General features: G+C 44.0%; 1 protein-coding gene across 1 annotated transcript; it reads right to left on the bottom strand.

Annotated features, from left to right (window-relative positions):
* Positions 1-1237: 1237 nt before the first annotated feature.
* Positions 1238-3438, bottom strand: LOC147440104 (ubiquinol oxidase 2, mitochondrial-like). The gene is made up of 4 exons (XM_086483866.1): positions 2866-3438; positions 2649-2777; positions 1564-2052; positions 1238-1415 (listed from the first exon to the last, which is right to left on the bottom strand). The coding sequence occupies exons 1-4, from the start codon at positions 3310-3312 to the stop codon at positions 1356-1358; spliced, it is 1125 nt and encodes a 374-aa protein (XP_086339992.1). The 5' UTR covers positions 3313-3438; the 3' UTR covers positions 1238-1355.
* Positions 3439-20502: the final 17064 nt, after the last annotated feature.

The raw sequence follows: 20502 nt of genomic DNA, 5'->3' as shown, positions 1-20502 counted from the left end.
AGGAGTGATAGTGACTCAAGGAAGGATAGCAAGGAGGTTGCTGGTGTGGTGGTGACTTCACTGGCACGAACTCCCGCCTTCTAGTCACATAAAGATCGATGTCACCACTAGCTTCAGCTAGAGAAAGAGGCTTGTGAGTGGCAGAGAGGCAAGCAATGCTCGCCGGCGTTCAATGCACATGTATCTGGCAAGGAACCAATCAACCGTCTAGAACACTATGGATGGGCGCGGTCGAATCCTGGACAAGATGTGTTCCAACAATTCATTATCTTGGAGGGTTATATTTTGGACGTGATGTGTTCATAGTTCAAAATGGGGACTAGTGGACGTCGTATGGTCTACAATCCACAAATGGGGATTATTAGACGTGGTATGGTCTACAATTTAAAGTTTCTACAAAAGCAACCAATGCTCAAGATGGCATTACTTTCAGTATAAAGTTGAGGAGAGCAACATATAGTCGATAGTCAATACTCCAAGGCCTTCTATTCGGCTGTCCATGGTGGATTCTTCATCGACCTTGTCACATTGTTGATGTACGCTATGAGCTACAGAGTGTTAAAGTTTTGGCAGCTCAAGTGAACTGCCCAATGTGATCCCATTATTTAGTTTGGCTTTTAGGTATTTATTTTACTTATTTGTCAAAGTCTTGGGTAAGGCAATTTACTGGGATTGCTATAAGCAACCCCTTGCCTCCATTGTATACACATTCAATTACTCATTGCCAAGGTTGATTAGTTCAGGAGACTCTCTCGTGCTCACTCCCCTTAGTCTCTACGCTTCCGCATCGTCGACTTTGACACATATGGCATGTTGCAACACATTTTAATCGGAAAGCAAAATAGCCTGTATCATGTGGAGTTCCATAAATTCTTCTGAGCCTTCCTACTCAACTCTTATGATTATGTGTTCCAAGTATGTCGCTCCACTCTGCGACATCTTTCAAAAGCTTATGAGCCTTCCTCACTCTTATGATTATGTGTTCCAAATATGTCATACTGCACAACATTTTCCAGAAACTTATTACACCATCATTTCCAGTCGACAATTCTCAAGCCATTGTAAGAACAATACCCCCCCCCCCCCCCCCCCCCCCAAATCAGAAGTTCACATCAGAGACGTGCCTTCTCAGGCTCACAAAAATTGTAAAATAAGTTCCACCCTTTCCCCCCTTTCACCAGCGTCATAACAAAGACCACTTAAAACATACCCCACAATCTTACATGGCAAAAATGTGTTAGAAAGAAAAGAGAAACCTCTAAAGTCTATAGGAAATCAGTGGATATACATAGATTATTGCTCTGTATAATCTAGTATCATGAATCCTTGCCAAGTTTCAACAAATTGCTATTGTTTTAGTGGTAGCCAAGTGGTGCTGGGGCCTCCTTGAGTGCCTTTCCCTCTTCATAAATATCCTGCATCAAGCCCAAAAAAAAAATGAATCAATCAGTATACGCCAACTACTGCCGATAGCGGTTGGCTAACAAAATCACATTAACAAACACCATTGCAAGTATGGAACCCTCATAACATGACATTGAACTTCAGACAATAAGTACTCACCGCAGCAAAATGATTTACATCCCGGTGATGCGCCTCATCAGCTCTAACAACTTCCACCACATCCCGTATGGTTGCATCCTTGGGCAGCCTCCAATAATCTCTGGCAATTGCAGGAGCTGGCACATTAGGTATCCTTCCACCATCAATCTCATGCAGATACTGTGTGTAAGAGTAGATTGCCTCTTCTTCAAGATATCCTGTTATACGATGTGCAAGGCGAGGCGAAGCCAAATACAAGAGGAAATAGGCATTGAAGAAGATTCCTTGCACAGTGACAACCAGAGCACGCTCATACCATCGCGGTTTGGCTACCTCCATAAATGTCATGAGATGCATGCGCTCGTTCTCAGCCTCCTCAAGAAGAGCTCTAATCCAGCCTCCACTGTGTTCAAACCTTCGAAGGGATCGTAAGTGCAACAGCAATCCACCCACCATACCAGGCACTGCCGCCACAGTCTCAAGCATCATCGCACGACAACCATACCTTTTCTGAGCATTTCAGCTGAGTAAGTTTCTCATGCTCTAGGTTAAATATCCACCAAAAGCAAAAAAAACAGACCTGATAACAACACACAATCTAAACCCAAACCCAAGGAATGCATGTTTTAACTTTCCAAAAGGAAACAAACGTAGGATGGGTCCACCCTAAACCCTAATCCTTAAACCCTGCTATGAGTACAGGCTCCCTCAAGCACAAAAAAGTAAAAACTATCAAACAAATACAATTATACCTCTCGACAAATTTCATTTGCTCTGCAAACCAGGTCGGTATAGTTGCAATTTTAGCAATAACCTTGCATTTAACCTTCCTGGTGTGCAGGGTGGAATTAACATCTGCAGACATTTGCAGGTTTTCAGAACCAATTTCGCGTCCTCGTGTGCAGAGACCTACAGAAGTTCCTTCTGCACCGGGGACCACATGAATCTTGCATCAAAAGATGCAGGCTGCATGGTATTGGAGGCGATTATGCACAAAATTCAAAGAATCAGCACCTTTGATACCATAATGTTTCCCAACATCCATCCACACAAAGCAGCGATTCCAACCATGAATGGGAAACATCCAGCGAGAATATGTTTCTTACCCGGAAAAATATATCTGTGGGCACTCGTAGAGACTTTACTGTCCAATAGGCCATTTTGTCGATGGAAGTGTCAGGTACATGATGCCGCTTGAGATCAATCGTAGTATCTGATGTATACGCCTCCCAAGGCTGCATAAAACAAGGTTTCAACCAACTTCAAAGAGAGCTAGAGAAAGAGACGCAGAGAGAGAAAGAGCCTGAGGGAAAACAGAATTACCAGAAAGCTTCTCCATGGCCACGCAGAACCATCCTCGCGAACTACAGATTTGGGGGTGATGCCCCAGTAGTTAGAAAGGGTAAGGTCACTCGACTTCTTGGCATCTTGAAGCGCTTCCTTCACCATGTCACCAGGCGATGTGGTGGGAGTCCCATCCACAGAACCAAGCTGACCATCTGTCGAGCAAGGGCTACTGCCCATCCCTTTAGAAGCTACAGAAGCAGCTGCGGTGCAGTAGAAATTCTGCTCTCCGTACATGCCTTTCGCTCTCATCAGAGCCTCATGAGGAGCTCCTCTTACCATGATCATCGCAAGCAAGCCCGCGCGATCCATATGCTGAAAGGGAGTAACGCCGGCATGTATGTTTCGCGATGCATAAACGGTGGGTCGATGGCGGTATGCCTGAGGGAGAAGACGGCGGGCAGCTACACCAGCAGCCGACGTCATCAGAAAACGTTGGTTCAATGCTTGCGTGTGTGTGTGTGTGTGTGTGAGAGAGAGAGAGAGAGAGAGAGAGGGGGGCAGTGTGGGTGTCAGAGAGATCGAGAGATGTCTGTTACAGACGAGTCGGAGGTTTTATAGATTGCTGTGGCTCACCTTGCGTGCGCCCTACTCTTCTGCTTTCGCCTGGGCGGCGATAGGAGTTTGACCCCAAACTTCAAAGTGAGGTTGAAGCGAGTGGCAAGAAAACATTTTTACTTGGTTGGCCTAGTCTAAAACCCCTTTTTTTCAAATGAGCCTGGAGAGTTCTCCACCCAACCATCAACATAATTCTCCACTTTGCTCAATCTCCACCATCAACATGCACACAACATCGTATGACGGTGCTTGTTGCGCTACATAAACAAGGTGTATAGACACATAAGTTGGCACTATCTTTCACTGTGTGTGAGAGAGAGAGAGAGAGAGAGAGAGAGAGAGAGAGAGAGACTATAGATTAAAATCAACAAATTTTTATGGCAAGGCCAACCAAGCAAGACTAGTTCTCTCATCAAGGTAAACTTTTTGGCTATGGTGGCGTTGTTTAAATGTCACTTTTTTTATCGCCACTAAAATCTATTCTATCATATTACGCTTTTCAGGGATTGCCATGTGGCTGCATCAGCAGGCGAAGAGTGAGGAGGTGAGCAACCCTCGAGGGATTCATTCAGAAATATGTACAATAGCACATGAGTTCAACAGAAGGGGATAGAAAATATACATACATAAGGGTGTTTTAAATTGAAAAAGTGAAAAAATTTTATATTGAAAAGCGTGGTACATAAGGGATCTCTATATACATCAAAAAATGTAGAATAGGGGGTTTTATAAATGTCTCTTGAACGCACGTCTATATAATATCTCTATATGGTGACCCACCTCGAGGAGCAATCGGGATTGTGAGTCGAAAGGATGTGATGGCCAAGAGGTGAAGAGACAGCCCAGATGAGAGAGAGAGAGAGAGAGAGAGAGAGAGAGAGAGAGAGAGAGAGATTGAGAGATTTTATAGTAGTCCTCCAAGGTCAAATATGATCTATGGGACCAAACTTACATGTGATGTATAAGTATGTGTAGGGCTGATGAGTGACTCTCGAGGCTCCAAAATTGTGGTGATGAGAGTCACAATGGAGAGCCCACATTATGGCTGGGAGAGGAAAGTGTGTAGGTCTAAGTCATGGCTAAAATTGTGAGGGAAGTAAGTTTGAATGTGACAGAAAGTTGAGCACTCTAGTAGGTCCCCGAAACAACTTTTTCACAAAGGCATTAATTAATTAGTTTGGGGGGGGGGGGGGGGGGGGGGGGGGGGGGGGGGGGGGGGGTGGTTTAGCTTGAGTTTCATAGTATCTACGTGATGAGTTCAAATGTTACTCATTAAGGTTGGTTTTAGATGGTGACGTGCATGGACATGCTAATTGGAGATCCTAAGGGATCTTGTGGAGATTCTATCTAATGAAAAACAAAAAGAGTAGAGCCAGTAGAGAGTAGAGAGTAGTAGAGCCAGTAGAGAGTAGTGTGTAGTACTCACACTCTCAAACTTGTAGTGAGCATAATGGAGAGCCCACACTGTGGCTGGGAGAGGAAAGTATGTAGATCTAAGTCATGGCTAAAAATGTGAGGAAAGCAAGTTTTGATGTGACCAAAAGCTGAGCACTCTAGTAGTGTGTGGTACTCAAGACTCTCGAACTTGCAGTGATCGAGCATAATGTGCACAATTGATTTGACTCTTCTCCATTATCCCAACGCCTTGTCTTGCATCGAAGGCAGTGGGAGCTAAGTCGAACGACTGCAATAGTATGTATCACTAATAAGAGGGTAGGCTCAAGCATATAAGGGTGAGTACGGTTTTGTCTTTTGGCGAAGAACATGATTTTGTAGTTGGGGAAAATATGGGTGGTGTAATGTATGAAGCGTGACCCGTCAAATTTCTCCCAAGCCGTAATACATTGGTGTTGTAGAAAAGCTTCATTCACTTGGGAGTCAATTGAGACATCATGTAGCAAGTGTAACACATCCCATCTCCCAAATCACTTCTTTATGTCTTGCATCCATCTTGTGCTCAAGATCTTGCTTTTATGCGTCTTTTGAGTGGTTTTGACGCATCTTTATCATGTACTCCACAACCCTTTCCATGTGGGAAAATATACTGGAACAAGGGTTAGGATATAAACATGTGCATATAGATCTATCTCAACACGGGGCCAATGGTAAAGGGGCCCAAATGAGCTTGCTGACTAAGGCGCTTGAGGGTAAGGAGATGTGCAAAATCAACCTCAGTCCCTACAAGGAGGGGTGAGCCCTACAAGAGGGGGGATGAGAGAGAACACACTCACACAAGGCATGCCTAGTACAAAGAAAGAAAAAGGGACACTTGTCAAGTTCCTCCTCATGTTGTCCTCATGACGTGCCTAAAGCCTATTGGTTGGCCTCCCAAGGGGTCCAATGATAAATTAGTTAATTTAATAAATTGTTTTAGTATTTATCAAGTCCTCTCTCTCAAAGGGGAAAGAGGGACACTTGTCCCAACATTAGTATGCCTGCTTGGTGTGACTCTTGCTTGTGATTGGCTAGGCCTAAGGGGTCCAATGAGCTTCAAGCATGAGCTACAAGGAGGGGTCGACCAAAGCAAGTAGGGGGCATGCTTGAGGGGTATACTCTTTCCCCCCCCCCCCCCCCCCCCCCCCAAACACACACACACACACACACACATACACACACATACACACACTCATTGTGTGAGGTGCAAAGTGCAAGAGCTCCCTCTCCTTCTCCAAGAAAGTAGAGAGGTTGAGAGCCTACACCAACACTCTTGGCTATGGAATGCAAATCCAACCAAGAGCCATGCTTCAATGCTTAATCTTTCCATCTTCTCCATCTTCATTACTATGCTATTATGTATGCTAGCAAGAAGAGTGATGATAAGTGAGGAACTAGTTCTTTCTCCTATGAAATGTTTCTTCTTCCTCTTCCCTACCCTCATTCCCTGCTAGCTCTCTCCACCTTTGAAGGTGTTTGAGGTCTTGGGACGACTGAGGCTTGGGGTAATTAATGCTTTCCACAAAGTTATGTTATACTTGTGATGCATGAAGCTTTTCATCTTCATTGCATCACCTAGGTCACAAGGAACACAAAGATTATATTGTAACAAGTCTTTCTTGATGGGAGAAACTATAATACAAATGCCTATTGGTGTTACCATATACATGTGATAGTGATGTGTGTGAACACACTAGAACCGCCGGGGCATTTTTTCCCTCTTTAGGAGGTTTTTTCCCCCTTTCATTGTATATACGCCCATCACTCTAGGGCTATCTATCTTTCCATTGCACACTAAGTAATACACTCTCTATTGTGTGCCTTGAGCTTCCTTCGTCTTCTCCAAGCTGTGTGTGTTTCTCTGCAGCCCTAATTCCAACAATTGGTATCAGAGCAGGTCACGTCCTCCCGGGCTTAGTCACCAACTGCTCCAGCACACGCCTGCTCACTTTCTTCGATTTCAGTGAGCTTTGGCAAGCGTTCGCAGGTTGACAAAAATTTTGGGTAAGCTCGTAGAGCTTGGTCTGCTCAGAATTTTGATTTGGGCTCATTTCGGCCTCCGTTTCCACTACAGGCAGTACTGCACAGGCTATTTCGTCATTTTGTGCAGAATTTTTGTCAGTGCCGTTTTCTGCATAACGGGTGCCTTATAGTCTTCTATGGTTTGTGCTATATAGCTCAGGTTGTTCCCGATCCGTTTCTCCTATTTTCGGGCAGTTTTCACATCAGGTGTAGCATTTACCATGGCTGATAACAACAACACAGATGTGTTCAAGATGTTTGCTGCTGAGCAAAAGGTTGGATGGGGACAACTACCCTATGTGGGCTTATATGATGCAACATGTTCTTGTGTCAAAGGGTGTCTGGAACATTGTGCAGGGCATTGATGTACGTCCTGGTTCTGAGGATGTAGGCGATGTTGAGGATGTTCCAGGTCTTGCTGCAAGGATTGCACCTGTTAGAGTTGTTTTGCCTACGGCAGAACAAGCTCGTTGGGATGTTAAGGATGCGCAGGCTCATGCATTGATTGCGTTGTCTGTGAAGCGCACCATTGTTCCTCACATCCGTTCAACAAAATCTGCAAAACAGGCTTGGGATATTCTAGCAGGTCTTTATGCAAGCCACAATGAGGCTAAAATTGCTTTGCTGCGTAAAGAGCTGGAGTCGAAGATTATGCATGAGGAAGATGATATGGATACTTTCCTTGCTAGTGTCAAGGATATCAATGAGCAACTTATTTCTGTAGGTGAAGTTATTTCAGACAGTTCCCTTGTGTAGACTATTCTTGATGCCTTACCAAATTCCTACCAGACTTTTGCTAGTACTTGGAGACTTATGACCCAAGGAAATCCAGAAGTTGTCAAGTTTGATGCATTATGCACATTGCTGTTGCAAGAGTCACTTTCCAGAAAAAACAGGACTAGGCAGCGTGCAGTTGAACAGGCTTTTATTGCTTCTCAAAGAAAGGGTGGTAACAGCAATGCAGCCACTTCTTATGGTTCTGCTGCGAGTGGCAAAAATTTTGCTCCTAATGCTTCTGTTGGCAGCAATTCATCTGGAAATTCTGGTGATAAGGGCAAAAATCACTACAAGAGGCTATTCATATTAGCGACGCTCACACAACGACGCTCAAAAAAAAAATCCCGGCGTCGCTATGAGCGTCGCAAATTTCTTTGTAAATATGCGACGCTCATAGCGATGCCAGCTGGGCTAAAAAAATAACCGAGCGCGCCCAAAAACTCAGATCTCAGATCTGAGTTTTTCGGCGCCCTCAAGCAAGGAGCAGGTAACGCTCTCCCTCACTCTCTCTCTCTCTCTCTCTCTCTCTCTCTCTCTCTCTCTTTTTCTTCTCCACACACACACACACACACACACACACACACGAGGAGAGGAAGGAGAGCCAGGTATGCTCCTTCCCTCTCCTCATTCTCATGTTCCCTTCCCCTCTTTCTCTCTCCCTCTCTCTCTCTCTCTCACACACACACATACACACACACACATAGTGTTTTTGAGAGAGAGAGAGAGAGAGAGAGAGAGAGAGTACAAACAAAAACAAAAACGCACACACACATACATAAACAAAGAATGCACACACACATTGAGAGAGAAAAAGAGAGAGAGAGCATGCATAAACAAAAAACGCACGCATTGAGAGAGGAAAAGAGAGAGAGAACATGCATAAACAAAAAACGCACACATTGAGAGAGGAAAAGAGAGAGAAAACATGCATACGATCCAAAAAAACGCACACACATTGAGAGAGAAAGAGAGAGAAACTAATTTAACGTCGTAGGAAACTAATTAAAATTAAAAGACCTAAAGATCTAGCCGACGAGGAGTTGAAGTCAAGACCTATTATTCAAGAGGGAAATGGCATAATCAATCTATCATACTTGGCATGGGTGATAGAAAGGTTATACCATTTATCTCTTTTTATTGGCACACACATCCAGACACGCGTACACACACAAGAAGAAGAGAGTTATAACGTCGTAGGAAACTATCTTAAAAGACGTTAAAGATTAGGTTATATGTAGACTTACATTAAATTAGATTTAGGTTTATTTTTAACTAGATTTACGTTTATTTACGCTAGATTTAGATTTACGTTATATTAGATTAGATTTAGGTCTCCATAGACTGCGATGCCTGCATGAAGCGGGTGAAGAAAGCCCTCAATGGAATATAGGGTATTGCTGCCTTCACTCATGGTGGGCTCCGTCGATCCAAAAGTACTGGTGAAATGTCTTCAGAATATAGGGAAGAAGGTGGATCTTCAGGGCGGCAAGAGTCACTACATCCCCGACACAATGACCATCTAGACAACCTCTAGTCATTAGACTTACGTTAAATTAGATTTAGCTTTATTTTTAGTTAGATTTACGCTTATTTACGTTAGATCGAGTCCACGCAAGAATTACTTACGGTTTAGGGTTTAGAGTTAGACGAACAGTGAAAAGATCTACTGTGAAAAGATGTTAAGATGCTGTGAAGTGCTACAGCTAGAGAAGAGGCAAAGGGGTTTTGTCCACTACATGCAGTATCATGTAGACGTGGGTGTGTAGATTTCTTGTACCCACAAATATAGGTATTGACCAATAAAGACGAGATTATAACCCGGTGGTTCTGATCTCCGTGCACCTCTAGACCGAGGTGTGCGGGGATTGGACATGACTAGAGAATGTGAGGTAAAGAGAGAGAGAGAGAGAGAGAGAGAGAGAGAGAGAGAGAGAGAGAGAGAGAGAGAGAGAGAGAGAGATAAGACGAAGAATGCCAATAGAATATTAAATTTGTTGTCCAGGTTATAAGTTTTTTATCCTCATTATGAGTAGCGACGAGGATGTGGGACCGTCCAACCGAAACACCTATCTCTCAACGAGGGTCTTATGTCCTTGTAATCAATGCAAGCATGCTGTGCGACGGACAAGACGTGTTTCTTTGCAGCACGTTCGCGAATTTGGCGAGTTCGATCCATCTATTATAGATCGAGTTGTTGCCAATTATAACTCGTCGGACTCTGACGCTGGCCAACAAGCAGCAATCTTGCAACCCAATAGACGTGTTCGCAGGCGCTTTGGTCAAGCAGCATATGTGAGGCCACAAGATGTAGCCTCTGACAGCTCGGGGGATGATCATGCAGAGCACATTCCCAACGAGGCAATGTTTGAGCCCGAGATTGATGAAATGATCGAGACGATCATGGATTCAGAAAGGCTTATCTATGATGATATGAAAAGTGAAGCCGATACGCCATTGTATAATGGAGCACGTATGTCTAGATTGCAAGCACTCCTGGTTCTTCTCAACATGCAGGCAAAGTTTGGATGGAGTGACACTAGCGTCACAGCGCTTTTCAGGTGATCTATTACAATTAGTTTACTTTAATAAAACTCTAAATGTATAATGATCTGATACTAGCGTCACAGCGCTTTTCAGGTGATCTATTACAATTAGATTACTTTAATAAAACTCTAAATGTATAATGATCTGATAGATTTTTACACGACTGTATCATATTTTTATGTTGTGTAGATTGCTGAAAGAGCACATACTACCAGCTGACAATGTGATGCCAGATTCCCGAGATGAAGCAAGAAAGATTTTGCGAAACTTGGGGATGGATTACAATTCTATCCACGCTTGTCCTAATGACTGCATTCTTTTCAGAGGGGAATACATAGACATGGAGAAGTGTCCGAAATGTGATTCCGAAAGATATCGAGTAGATCTCCACGGGACAAAAATTCCACAAAAGGTTTTGCGACATTTCCCTCTGCTTCCTCGCATCAAGCATTTCTTCGAATGTAAGTCCATGGCCGCCCTAGCATCATGGCATGAGGAGAATAAATCTTCGGATGGTGTGCTACGAATTCCTGCAGATTGCGTAGCGTGGAAACATATAGATGGAACATGGTCGGATTTTGCCAGGGAAGCTCGAAATTTGCGCTTAGGCCTGGCTATGGATGGCCTAAATCCATTTGGTCAAAGATCAACATCTTACAGTGTATGGCCCGTTGTCATCGTGAACTACAACATTCCCCCGTGGTTGACTACGAAGAAGGGGCACCTATGGCTAAGCTTGATTGTGCCAGGGCGATATAAAGTGGGGAATATGGATGTGTATCTTCGTCCACTATTGGAAGAGCTACAACACTTGTGGATTGGCATAGAGGTGGTGGATATGAGCCGACACACAGGACGACGGAATGCTTTGATCAGAGGCATTCTAATGTGGACCATGCATGACTATCCCGGGCTAACAGAATGCTCAGGTGATCTATTGACACTCCTCACTCAGACACTGTAAATCTTGTTTTTTTCCCATAGTTGATCTATTATCATGTGTATACATGCAGGGCTTCAAACAAGCGGATACACAGCATGTGTCACATGTGGACCTAGACTGAATGCACGTAGGGCACCCTCACTGAAGAAGCAAATCTACGAAGGTCATCAAGCGTATCTTCCAGAGAATCATGTGTTACGCGACGGCTTTTTGGGAAGAGAGCCACCAAGGATGTCTGCACAAGCATGGTTAGAGTAGAAGGAGATGTGCGATGACGGATTGCCTCCAGGGATGAAGAGACTATCTCTATGGTACGAGTTACCATACTGGCCCTGACTCATGATCAATCACTTGCTCGATCCAATGCACATATTCAAGAATGTGGGTAATCTACTATGGGACCATTTGACCGGCAAGAAAGATACTTTGGGAGCCAGAGTTGACCTTAGAAATGTGGATCGTATGGAGCAATATTGGCCGCAAACAGCGTCTGATGGATCGATAAAACTCCCTAAAGCACCATGGATTTTCACAGGAGCCCAAGAACGCAAAGTAAAAGAGACCATTCGATCTTTGCGGACCCCCACTGGCGTAATGCATTGGCTCCGAACGTGTTTTACTAAAGAAGGAAAGCTTACCGGTTTGAAGTCACACGATTGGCATAAAATGTGTCAGGTACGTTCATAGTGGACTTTAATATCATTGCATAAAATGTGGACTTTAATATCATTGCTGCACATACTTTACAGTTTATTTTACCAGTTGCCATTGAGGGATGTTTGTCTCTCGACATCCGTAACACTATCTACAAACTTGCAAAGCTGGTGCAATGGATCTCACAAAAGGAGATCAACGTAGACTCCATACCATTCGCCAAACTAAATGCTGCGGAGCTTGTGTGCATGTTTGAGAAACATTTTCCTACTACAATGCTAACCATTCAGGTGCATCTTCTTGTTCACATAGTTGATGAGGTGGAAATAGCTGGCACAGTTCATTCCAGATGGATGTTCTTCTTAGAGCGTTTCATGAAAACGCTTAAGGGATATGTGCGTCAAAAGGCACGTCCGGAGGGTAGCATGGCAGAAGGTTGGTTGGTATCAGAGTCCCTAGTGTACATTGGAGAGTGGCTAGACGAATTTGATAAATCCCGGGACATGCTATGGCGAACCATAGATGATGAGCGCATATCTGGGATTGTCATGTGAAATCTCGGTGTTGAGAAGAAGATGACGGAAGATCTAGAGGCTAAAATCAACCGATTTTGCATGCTTCACAATCCAGTGATGCAAAAGTGGATTTCACAATATGAGGATGCAAAGCAAGAGCGACAAAGGGCACGAATCGAGTGGAGACGGGGAAGACGACCACCGATGCACTATCCAGCGGTTCTGGAGAGCCTACCAACCTTCATGAGCTTAAGATGGTTGCACAACCAATTGAAAAGCGCACAACAATGCAGTGACGAAGTGACTGAAGAAGAGTGGGAGTACTCTCGGGGTTGCGCGACCAAGGTAAGTTTGCAATGTACGTACGACTAGCAAGTGACTTTATTTATAAACGTTTGAACGGCCACTCATAATCTTTGTTCGTTGTAGTATAAGTCATACACAGCAGCATGGTGTAAAGGTCGACATTTTAGGGTGGAACGAATCGACAAAAAGCGTTTTACTCAAGATTGTGGAATCATGGCAAAATTTGAACAGTCTAGTCGACGACGTTCCTCTGATGCAGATCCTGTGGTGGCGAAACTCACTTACTTCGGCACGCTGCAAGAGATTTTGAGGATCGATTACAGAGGATTTTTTGTCGACTTGTTTGACGTGCAATGGTTCAAGATAATCATGGAGGGTCGCAACGCTACTGTGCGTAGAGGAGAGTCTGGTTTTCTTGAGGTGGATTCTACTAAGAAATGGACTGACCTAAGAGACACTTTCGTACTACCCGAGCATTGTGAACAAGTAAGTATGTAAATAGTTAACATCCCCCTTTTACAAGTTATGTGCTTGAAAGCTCTCATGTAAGTTATGTGGCTCTGGCAGGTAATATTTCATCCTACAAAGTCTACATCAAACTGGTGGTACGTCATAGAGGTAGCCCCTCGTAGTGCAAGGACGTATGAAGGCTACCATGTGTCAATCACAACGCATCAATGGAGGAGATCAGAGAAGATGCTCAATCAGAAGCCGCTGCGGTGGTGCCAGACGAGCATCAAGATGCTACTACTCTATATGGGGTGCATGCAGAGGAGCTACAAAATGAAACAGAGGATATGTGTTTAAACGGAGAGCTCTATATAGATATAGGAAGTTATGCTGAGTTATGCGAGGATGAGAGAGAGATCTCTTAAAGCCACAAATATTGTATTTGAACAATTTTTCTCCGTGTTGTAAAAGCTCTGGCTCTCTAAGTACCTTCCATGGTGTATAACGCTCTTTTCTACTCGCGCTCACATCTTTTGATTGAAAATTCTGAGTTTTCGACTTGCCTCTTCTATCACTCGATTCATTGCGTCATTGTATTTATATGCGTCATTACGTCATTGTATTTAATGGTCTTTGCGTCATTGTCTACTCTATTCATTCAATATTAAGTTTAAATATTCGTGTGTTTAATGCAGGTATGGATGATGAGGAGTTTCTTTCTTCTTTGTCACCGCAGCAGAGACAGTGGTACGTGGAGCGTCATCGCTCTAGCGCATCATCGCGCGTTCCTACTCCATTCGCATCTCCCTCTCTTTCGGAGCATTCGGCGCGCTCCGAAGCTTCGGCGTCGACGAGACGAGCTTCACACTCGTCTAGACACCGGCGCTCTAGTGGTGGCGGTGGCGGTTGTTGTGGGGATTCCGCCACCGATGCCTCCACACCGCCTCGTGTTCGACGAGGCTCTTTACCCTCCCCTTCTTTGCCCGCCCCCACACCAGCCACAACATCGCCATCTACGCCAGGTTTTGCACGGCTGATTGTTCCTAGAAGCTACTTACCTCTACCTACTCCGCCAGGAGCCACCCCACTCGACACTCCTCGCTTCGGGGCCCAGACGCCGGTGGAGACACCTGACGTCCGTACCCCCATCGACACGCCGCTAGAGACCCCTGCCGGGACACCCAGGTTCACGCGTCACCGGCCAGAGGGCTTGCCTTACTCCGTCGACATCAGCGGCGGCATCATCATGGATGATGACGGCAAGAAGGTGATCTCGCGCATGCGTGGTCTTTGCTCTCAGCTGTTTAGACACTACATACTAAACAAATGGAGTGAAGTACCAAGTGATTTAAAAAACAGAGTCATCAGCATACTTCATGATGAGTTTCCCGTTCCAACACGGGATCAGCGCTTCAATGAAGACCTGATGAAGATTCGAATGCGCGAATACTGCAAACACAAGCGTTCCGAAGTGCAAAAAGCAATCAAGAATGGGTGGAACAGGCCAGATTGGCTGGCCAAAGAAGATTGGAAGAATGCGAAGAAAGCAGCGCGCGAGAATCCCGACAAGTGGAAGCAACAAAAGGATGCAGCCAGAGCGCGAGTAGAGGCAGGGAGCTCGCACCACTTGGGGAGCGGTGGATGGACATCATTTGAGGCCGACTTTGTAAGTGTTTTCACATTGCTCTTTATGTTCGATAGTTTAGGGTTTATGAGTTTTTTAATTCTAACATAATGAAATCTTTGTATGTTTTGACAGTGGTCGATGACAGGACGTGATCCCACACCGTACGAGCGCGAGTACGCAGGCAGGAAGGGCTTAAACGCCCTAATGGACATTCTCAGTTCTCGCGGCGGCATGGTTAGTATTAGGGTTTACTCTTTTTTATTTTTTGTATTGTTTTATAAATGTCGTTATATGTTTATACTTACTGAAAGTTGTCTTATTGTCTTTTTTTGCAGAATCCGACAGATACGCCGCTTGGACGCGATGAGACGTCTGACTAGACGACGTCAGTTTAGCCGTAGCTAGATAGCATTAGTTTAGGGTTTCTCATAGCTTATGTATCATGAGACGAATTTTATACGTCTTTTTGAACCATGTATATTATTACATTTGTCACCGCAGTTCCTTTTGCCAATCAATTCTTTATGCCTATGATGTTGTACAATTGTCATTATTACATTTGCCAATCAATTCATTTTGCCTATGATGTGTACAATTGTCAATTTTGCAAACAATGCGTCTTGTGGGTGACTATTTTGGGTCTATTATCTACCCTTGCACTTTTTTTAAAAAGTGAATCAAGTACAATATGGTTGATGGGTGGCAGGGCATTCAATGCCTTGCCACCAAAAAAAAAATCTCTCGGCCGTCGTTATAAGCGTCGCTATTTATGGCTCTGTAGCGTCGCTATGAGCGTCGCTATAGTCTTCTGTGTAAACGTCGATATAACCGTCGCTATGAGCGTCGCTATATAGCAACGCTTATAGCGACGCATATAGCGACGCTCTCGTAGCGACGCTCTTAGCGACGGTTTTAGCGACGCCGGGGGTTATAAAAACCCAGTGTATTTCCGTCGCTAACAGCGTCACAAGAGCACACAACCTCTTGTAGTGAATAAGATGCGTTGCCATTATTGTAAAGCCAATGATCACTTGATCAAGTCGTGTCCTAAGTTGAAGGCCAAAGAGGCTAAGAAGAAAGAGGGTGGTTCCACTGCAAATGCTGGTTCCACTACAAATGCAGCCATTGTTGAGTCTTCTGTGAAAGGAGACTGTGTTGCTGATGTTGATGCAGAATGGGCTTTTAGCGCAGAGTGCACTTACAATCTTGCTGTCCATGATGCATGCTTGTCAGTTGCTGCAGATTCACATGTGTGGTATTTCGACAGTGGTGCTACAAAGCACATTACCTCACATCGTGAATTGTTTACCTCTCTCGAGTCTGTCCCTCATGGGAATTCAGTCACTTGTGCCAACAATGCCTCTTATCCAGTTCAGGGAGTTGGAAAGATTGTGCTCACTGACGCTAATGGCAGTTCCTTCACACTTGTTGATGCACTTTATGTACCTGGGATCAAGAAGAATCTCTTGTATGTATCCGCACTTGCTAGACTTGGACTTGTAGTCAAATTTGTGGATCACAGATGTACAGTTCATGATCTCAGTTTTGGTGATGAAATTGTTGCATCTGGGCTTTTGTGTCGTGGGCTGTATAAGCTCACTTTGTATGACAAGTGTGGACAAAATTTTGCAAATTCTGTTGCAGATTCAAGGGCTATTTCAGATGCAAAACTTTGGCATGCACGTTTTGGTCATCTGAATTTTGCCAGTTTGCTGCGTTTGCAGAAATCTGATATGGTTGCTTCTTTGCCGCCTCTTGAAGCACCTGTCAAACATGTTTGTGAAGGCTGTATTTTGGGTAAGATGTAGCATTCTAAATTTCCAAAGGATAGTTCAGTTCGGGCCACATGCAGGTTGCAGCTTGTGCATAGTGATGTTTGTGGGCCCATGCAAACTCCGTCCTTGGGCAATTACCTATACTTCGTGACTTTCATTGATGATTACTCCAGACATGCATGGGTATTTCCGCTTAAAGCGATGTCCGGAGTTTTTATGTGCTTCAAACAATTTCTGGCTATGGCTGAAAATGTCTCGAAATGTACTATGGGCACCCTCCGTTCCGATCGAGGGGGGGAGTATATGTCTCATTAATTTAATGCATTTCTGGCTAGTCATGGGATAAAACACCAATGTACAGTGCCTTATACACCTCAGCAAAATGGTGTTGCTGAGAGGAAAAATAGGTCACTGATGGAAATGGCACGATGTATGGTCAAAAGTCAAGCTTTGCTGCATTCTTTTTGGCTTGAGGCCATCATGTGTGCCACTTATGTACATAACAGGTGTCCTACGAAAGCTTTGCAGTCTATTACTCCATATGAAGCATGGCATGATAGAAAACCTTCTATTGAGCACATGCGTGTTTTTGGCTGTTTGGCATATGCTTTGGTGCCACAAGTGCAACGTAGAAAATTGGATGATAAGGTTGTCAAATGTATTTTTATTGGTTATAGTGCCGAAAGCAAAGGTTACAGGTTGTACTAGAGACAGTAATGTAAGCTGGCAGGACATTTATGACACTTTGTTGCCTCTTTTCAGTGGTGGAAATACGAATGTAAGTTCCAATGAGGCAAATGTACAGCCTATGGGGGTTTCTGAAAATGTTTTACATCAGCCTATTACTGATGCAGATGTACATGATGTACTTGATGAGGAAAGGGCTGAAAATGAGCAGGCTAGAGGTATGCCAAAATGGCTGGTGGACACTTTGCGTGACAGTAAATTGGATGTAGCTTTGTCTAGTCGTACTCGTTCAGGCTCTCGCCATGCATCTTATGCATCAGATTGTTATGCTTTGGCTGTGTCTAGTTTGCATGATGTTGAGGAGCCTCTGTCTTTTGATGAAGCACAAAATTCAGAAAATTGGATGGCTGCCATGCAATCAAAATATGATGCACTCATAGAAAATGACACATGGACTTTATGTGATTTGCCTCCTGGCAAAAAGGCCATTGGTACGAAGTGGGTTTACAAGTTGAAACGCAAGCCGGATGGTGAGATTGATCGCCATAAGGCTCAACTTGTTGCAAAGGGTTATGCACAACAAAAAGGCATAGATTATATAGAGACTTTTGCTCCCACTTGTCGTATGACTACTGTGCGTTTTCTATGTACATTGGCAGCTCATTTTGGTTGGGATGTACATCAATCAGACAATGTTACTGCTTTCTTGAATGGTGACATATTTGAGGAAGTTTATGTAACACAGCCTCACGTTTTTGTCATAAAAGGACAAGAGGACAAAGTGTGCAGATGTAAGAAGGCTTTGTATGGGTTGAAGCAATCTCCTCGTGCTTGGTATGAGAAAGCTGACACTCATTTGGTCAAACAAGGCTTTCGTAACAGTCCAACAGAAAGCACATTGTATGTAAAGCGTGAGGGTGATGTACTTCTCATTGTGGTTCTTTCTGTTGATGATTTGCTGATCATTGGACCAAATGAGAGACATATTGCTGAATTTAAGGCTGATTTGAATGCTACTTTCAAGATGAAAGATTTGGAGCTATTGCATCATTACTTGGGCATACAAGTTCAACAGTGTGATGGTGGTATTGCCTTGTGTCAGAAAAGCTACATAGAGACATTGCTATGTAAGTTTGGACTTGAGGATTGCAAACCTATTGCCACTCCCATGGAAACAGGTTTGAAGTTGAGTCTACATGATGCTGGCGATCTTGCTGATGTCACTCTTTACCAAACTGCTGTTGGCTGCCTCATTTATGTATGCAACACGAGGCTAGATATTCAGTTTGCAGTCTCACAGGTCAGCAGATTTATGCATAGCCCAGGGTCTAAGCATTGGCAGGCTGTCAAGAGGATTTTCCGCTACCTTAGTGGCACTTTACATCTTGGCTTGTTTTATCCCAAGGGGGGATCATTGCCGCCAGACTTACATGCTTTTTCAGACTCAGATTGGGCTGGTTGTTTTGACACACGAGTGTCCACAAGTGGTTTTTGTTTCATGCTTGGAAGTTCATGTATATCATGGTTGAGCAAGAAGGAACCTACTTTGGCCACTTCGAGTTGTGAGGCTTAGTACAGGGCAGTCTTCGCAGCTACGGTTGAGTGTGTATGGCTCAGACGCCTTATGGCTGATTTGGGTGTTGGACAAGACACTGCCAACACTATCTACACTGACAGTCAGAGCGCATTGGCAGTTGCGAGGAACCCAATTTTTCATGCGCACAAAGCACATTGAGGTGCATTACCACTATGTCAGGGAGAGGCTCTCAGCAGGAGAGATCAACTTGGCTTATGTGCCAACACAGGACAACCTTGCAAATCTTTTCACAAAGGCATTGTCTTGTGAGAAGCTTGAAGCTTTCCGCAAAGCTTTGGGCTTACTCCCCTTTGTGGACTGATCCTGTCCTCAGGGCATGGCACTTCCCTTTACTCATGTGCTAGCTCTCGTTCACCGCATCACTCCAAGGGGGATTTGTTACCATATACATGAGATAGTGATGTGTGTGAACACACTAGGACGATCGGGGCATTTTTCCCCTCTTTAGGAGGTTTTTTCCCCCGTGCATTGTATATACGCCCATCACTTTAGGGCTATCTATCTTTCCATTGCACACTAAGTAATACACTCTCTATTGTGTGCCTTGAGCTTCCTTCGTCTTCTCCAAGCTGTGTGTGTTTCTCTGCAACCCTAATTCCAACAATTGGAGGGGGGACCAGCTCCACATAAATCTGGTCCTCAACTATTTCATGTTCTCTAAACTCTCTCTCTTGCAAAAGTATTGTTCATTTCAAGTTAACAAAATGTTGTGTTTATGTTGCTACCATCAGTTAACTTCACTCACTATGCTCACAAAGTAATTTTCTAAAAAGTACTTCTTTAATTTCCGCTACTCTCAAAGTTAATAGGCCATTTCCATTACATTGGTATCAGAGCATTTGGTTTCTCTTTTCTTGCTTAAGAAGAGAGGTCCTTAAGTAGCCTATAAATGGTTGATTTTGTTAATTATATTAGGGTAAGGGGGACTGGGATTTATTATCGGTTTTTTTGAGCCCACTATGTGGGATATGGTGCACACCTCAGGAGCTTTGGACCTAATAATGAGTCTTTTTAGACTTGCCTACGGCTTTACCATTATTGAGAAAGAAGTCTGAAAGGAGCTAGCCCTCGCAACTAAGGTTTTGAATTGTCGAAGCATACACTAAGTACGTACACATATTTTGTTAACATGGCCGACAATAACCAAGAGAGTAGAATGAACATTGATAGCTTGATTTTGCACATGAAGGTGCTAATGATGATGACCCCATGTTTGTTAATTATCTCGTTACTAGGTTGCAACAAGCTATGGGCAACCCTGCTTTGCCAGCCGAAGTTATTCAACAACTTCGCACTTATGGGATTTCCCTTCCTCTCCAAGAGGAGAGAGAGCTTAGGAGGCCTCTTGAAGAGGACCCCAAAAGAAGACTCTCTTCATACGAGAGGAGGAATCCAAAGAGCAAGAAAGCAATGAAACTTTAAGTTCCTCTCAAGATGTGGCTCCACAAAGACGGCGGTCTAGACGATCACCAACTCCTCCCAAGAGAAAAAGATCAACACACAGTCCTTCTCCTCGTCACTTCGGAAGGGAATATAGGAAACAACAGAAGAAAAGGGGAAGAAAGAGGTCACCCTCTTCTCCTTCTTCTTCTCCTTCCTCATCTTTCGATGAAAGCTATGGCTATTCTCCTAGAGAATACAAGAGGGGAGGACATCGTAAAATCATACCCTGCATGACGAAGGTCACAAAAGCTAAAGAAGTTCAAAGAGGGAGGAAAGAGTATCTT

This window comes from Adiantum capillus-veneris, chromosome 16, assembly GCF_014529385.1.
Source record: "Adiantum capillus-veneris isolate H3 chromosome 16, ASM1452938v2, whole genome shotgun sequence".
In the NCBI taxonomy this organism is placed as follows: Eukaryota; Viridiplantae; Streptophyta; class Polypodiopsida; order Polypodiales; family Pteridaceae; genus Adiantum; species Adiantum capillus-veneris.
The sequence above is the reverse complement of the archived record's forward strand: the minus strand, read 5'-3'. Positions and strand labels throughout refer to the sequence as shown.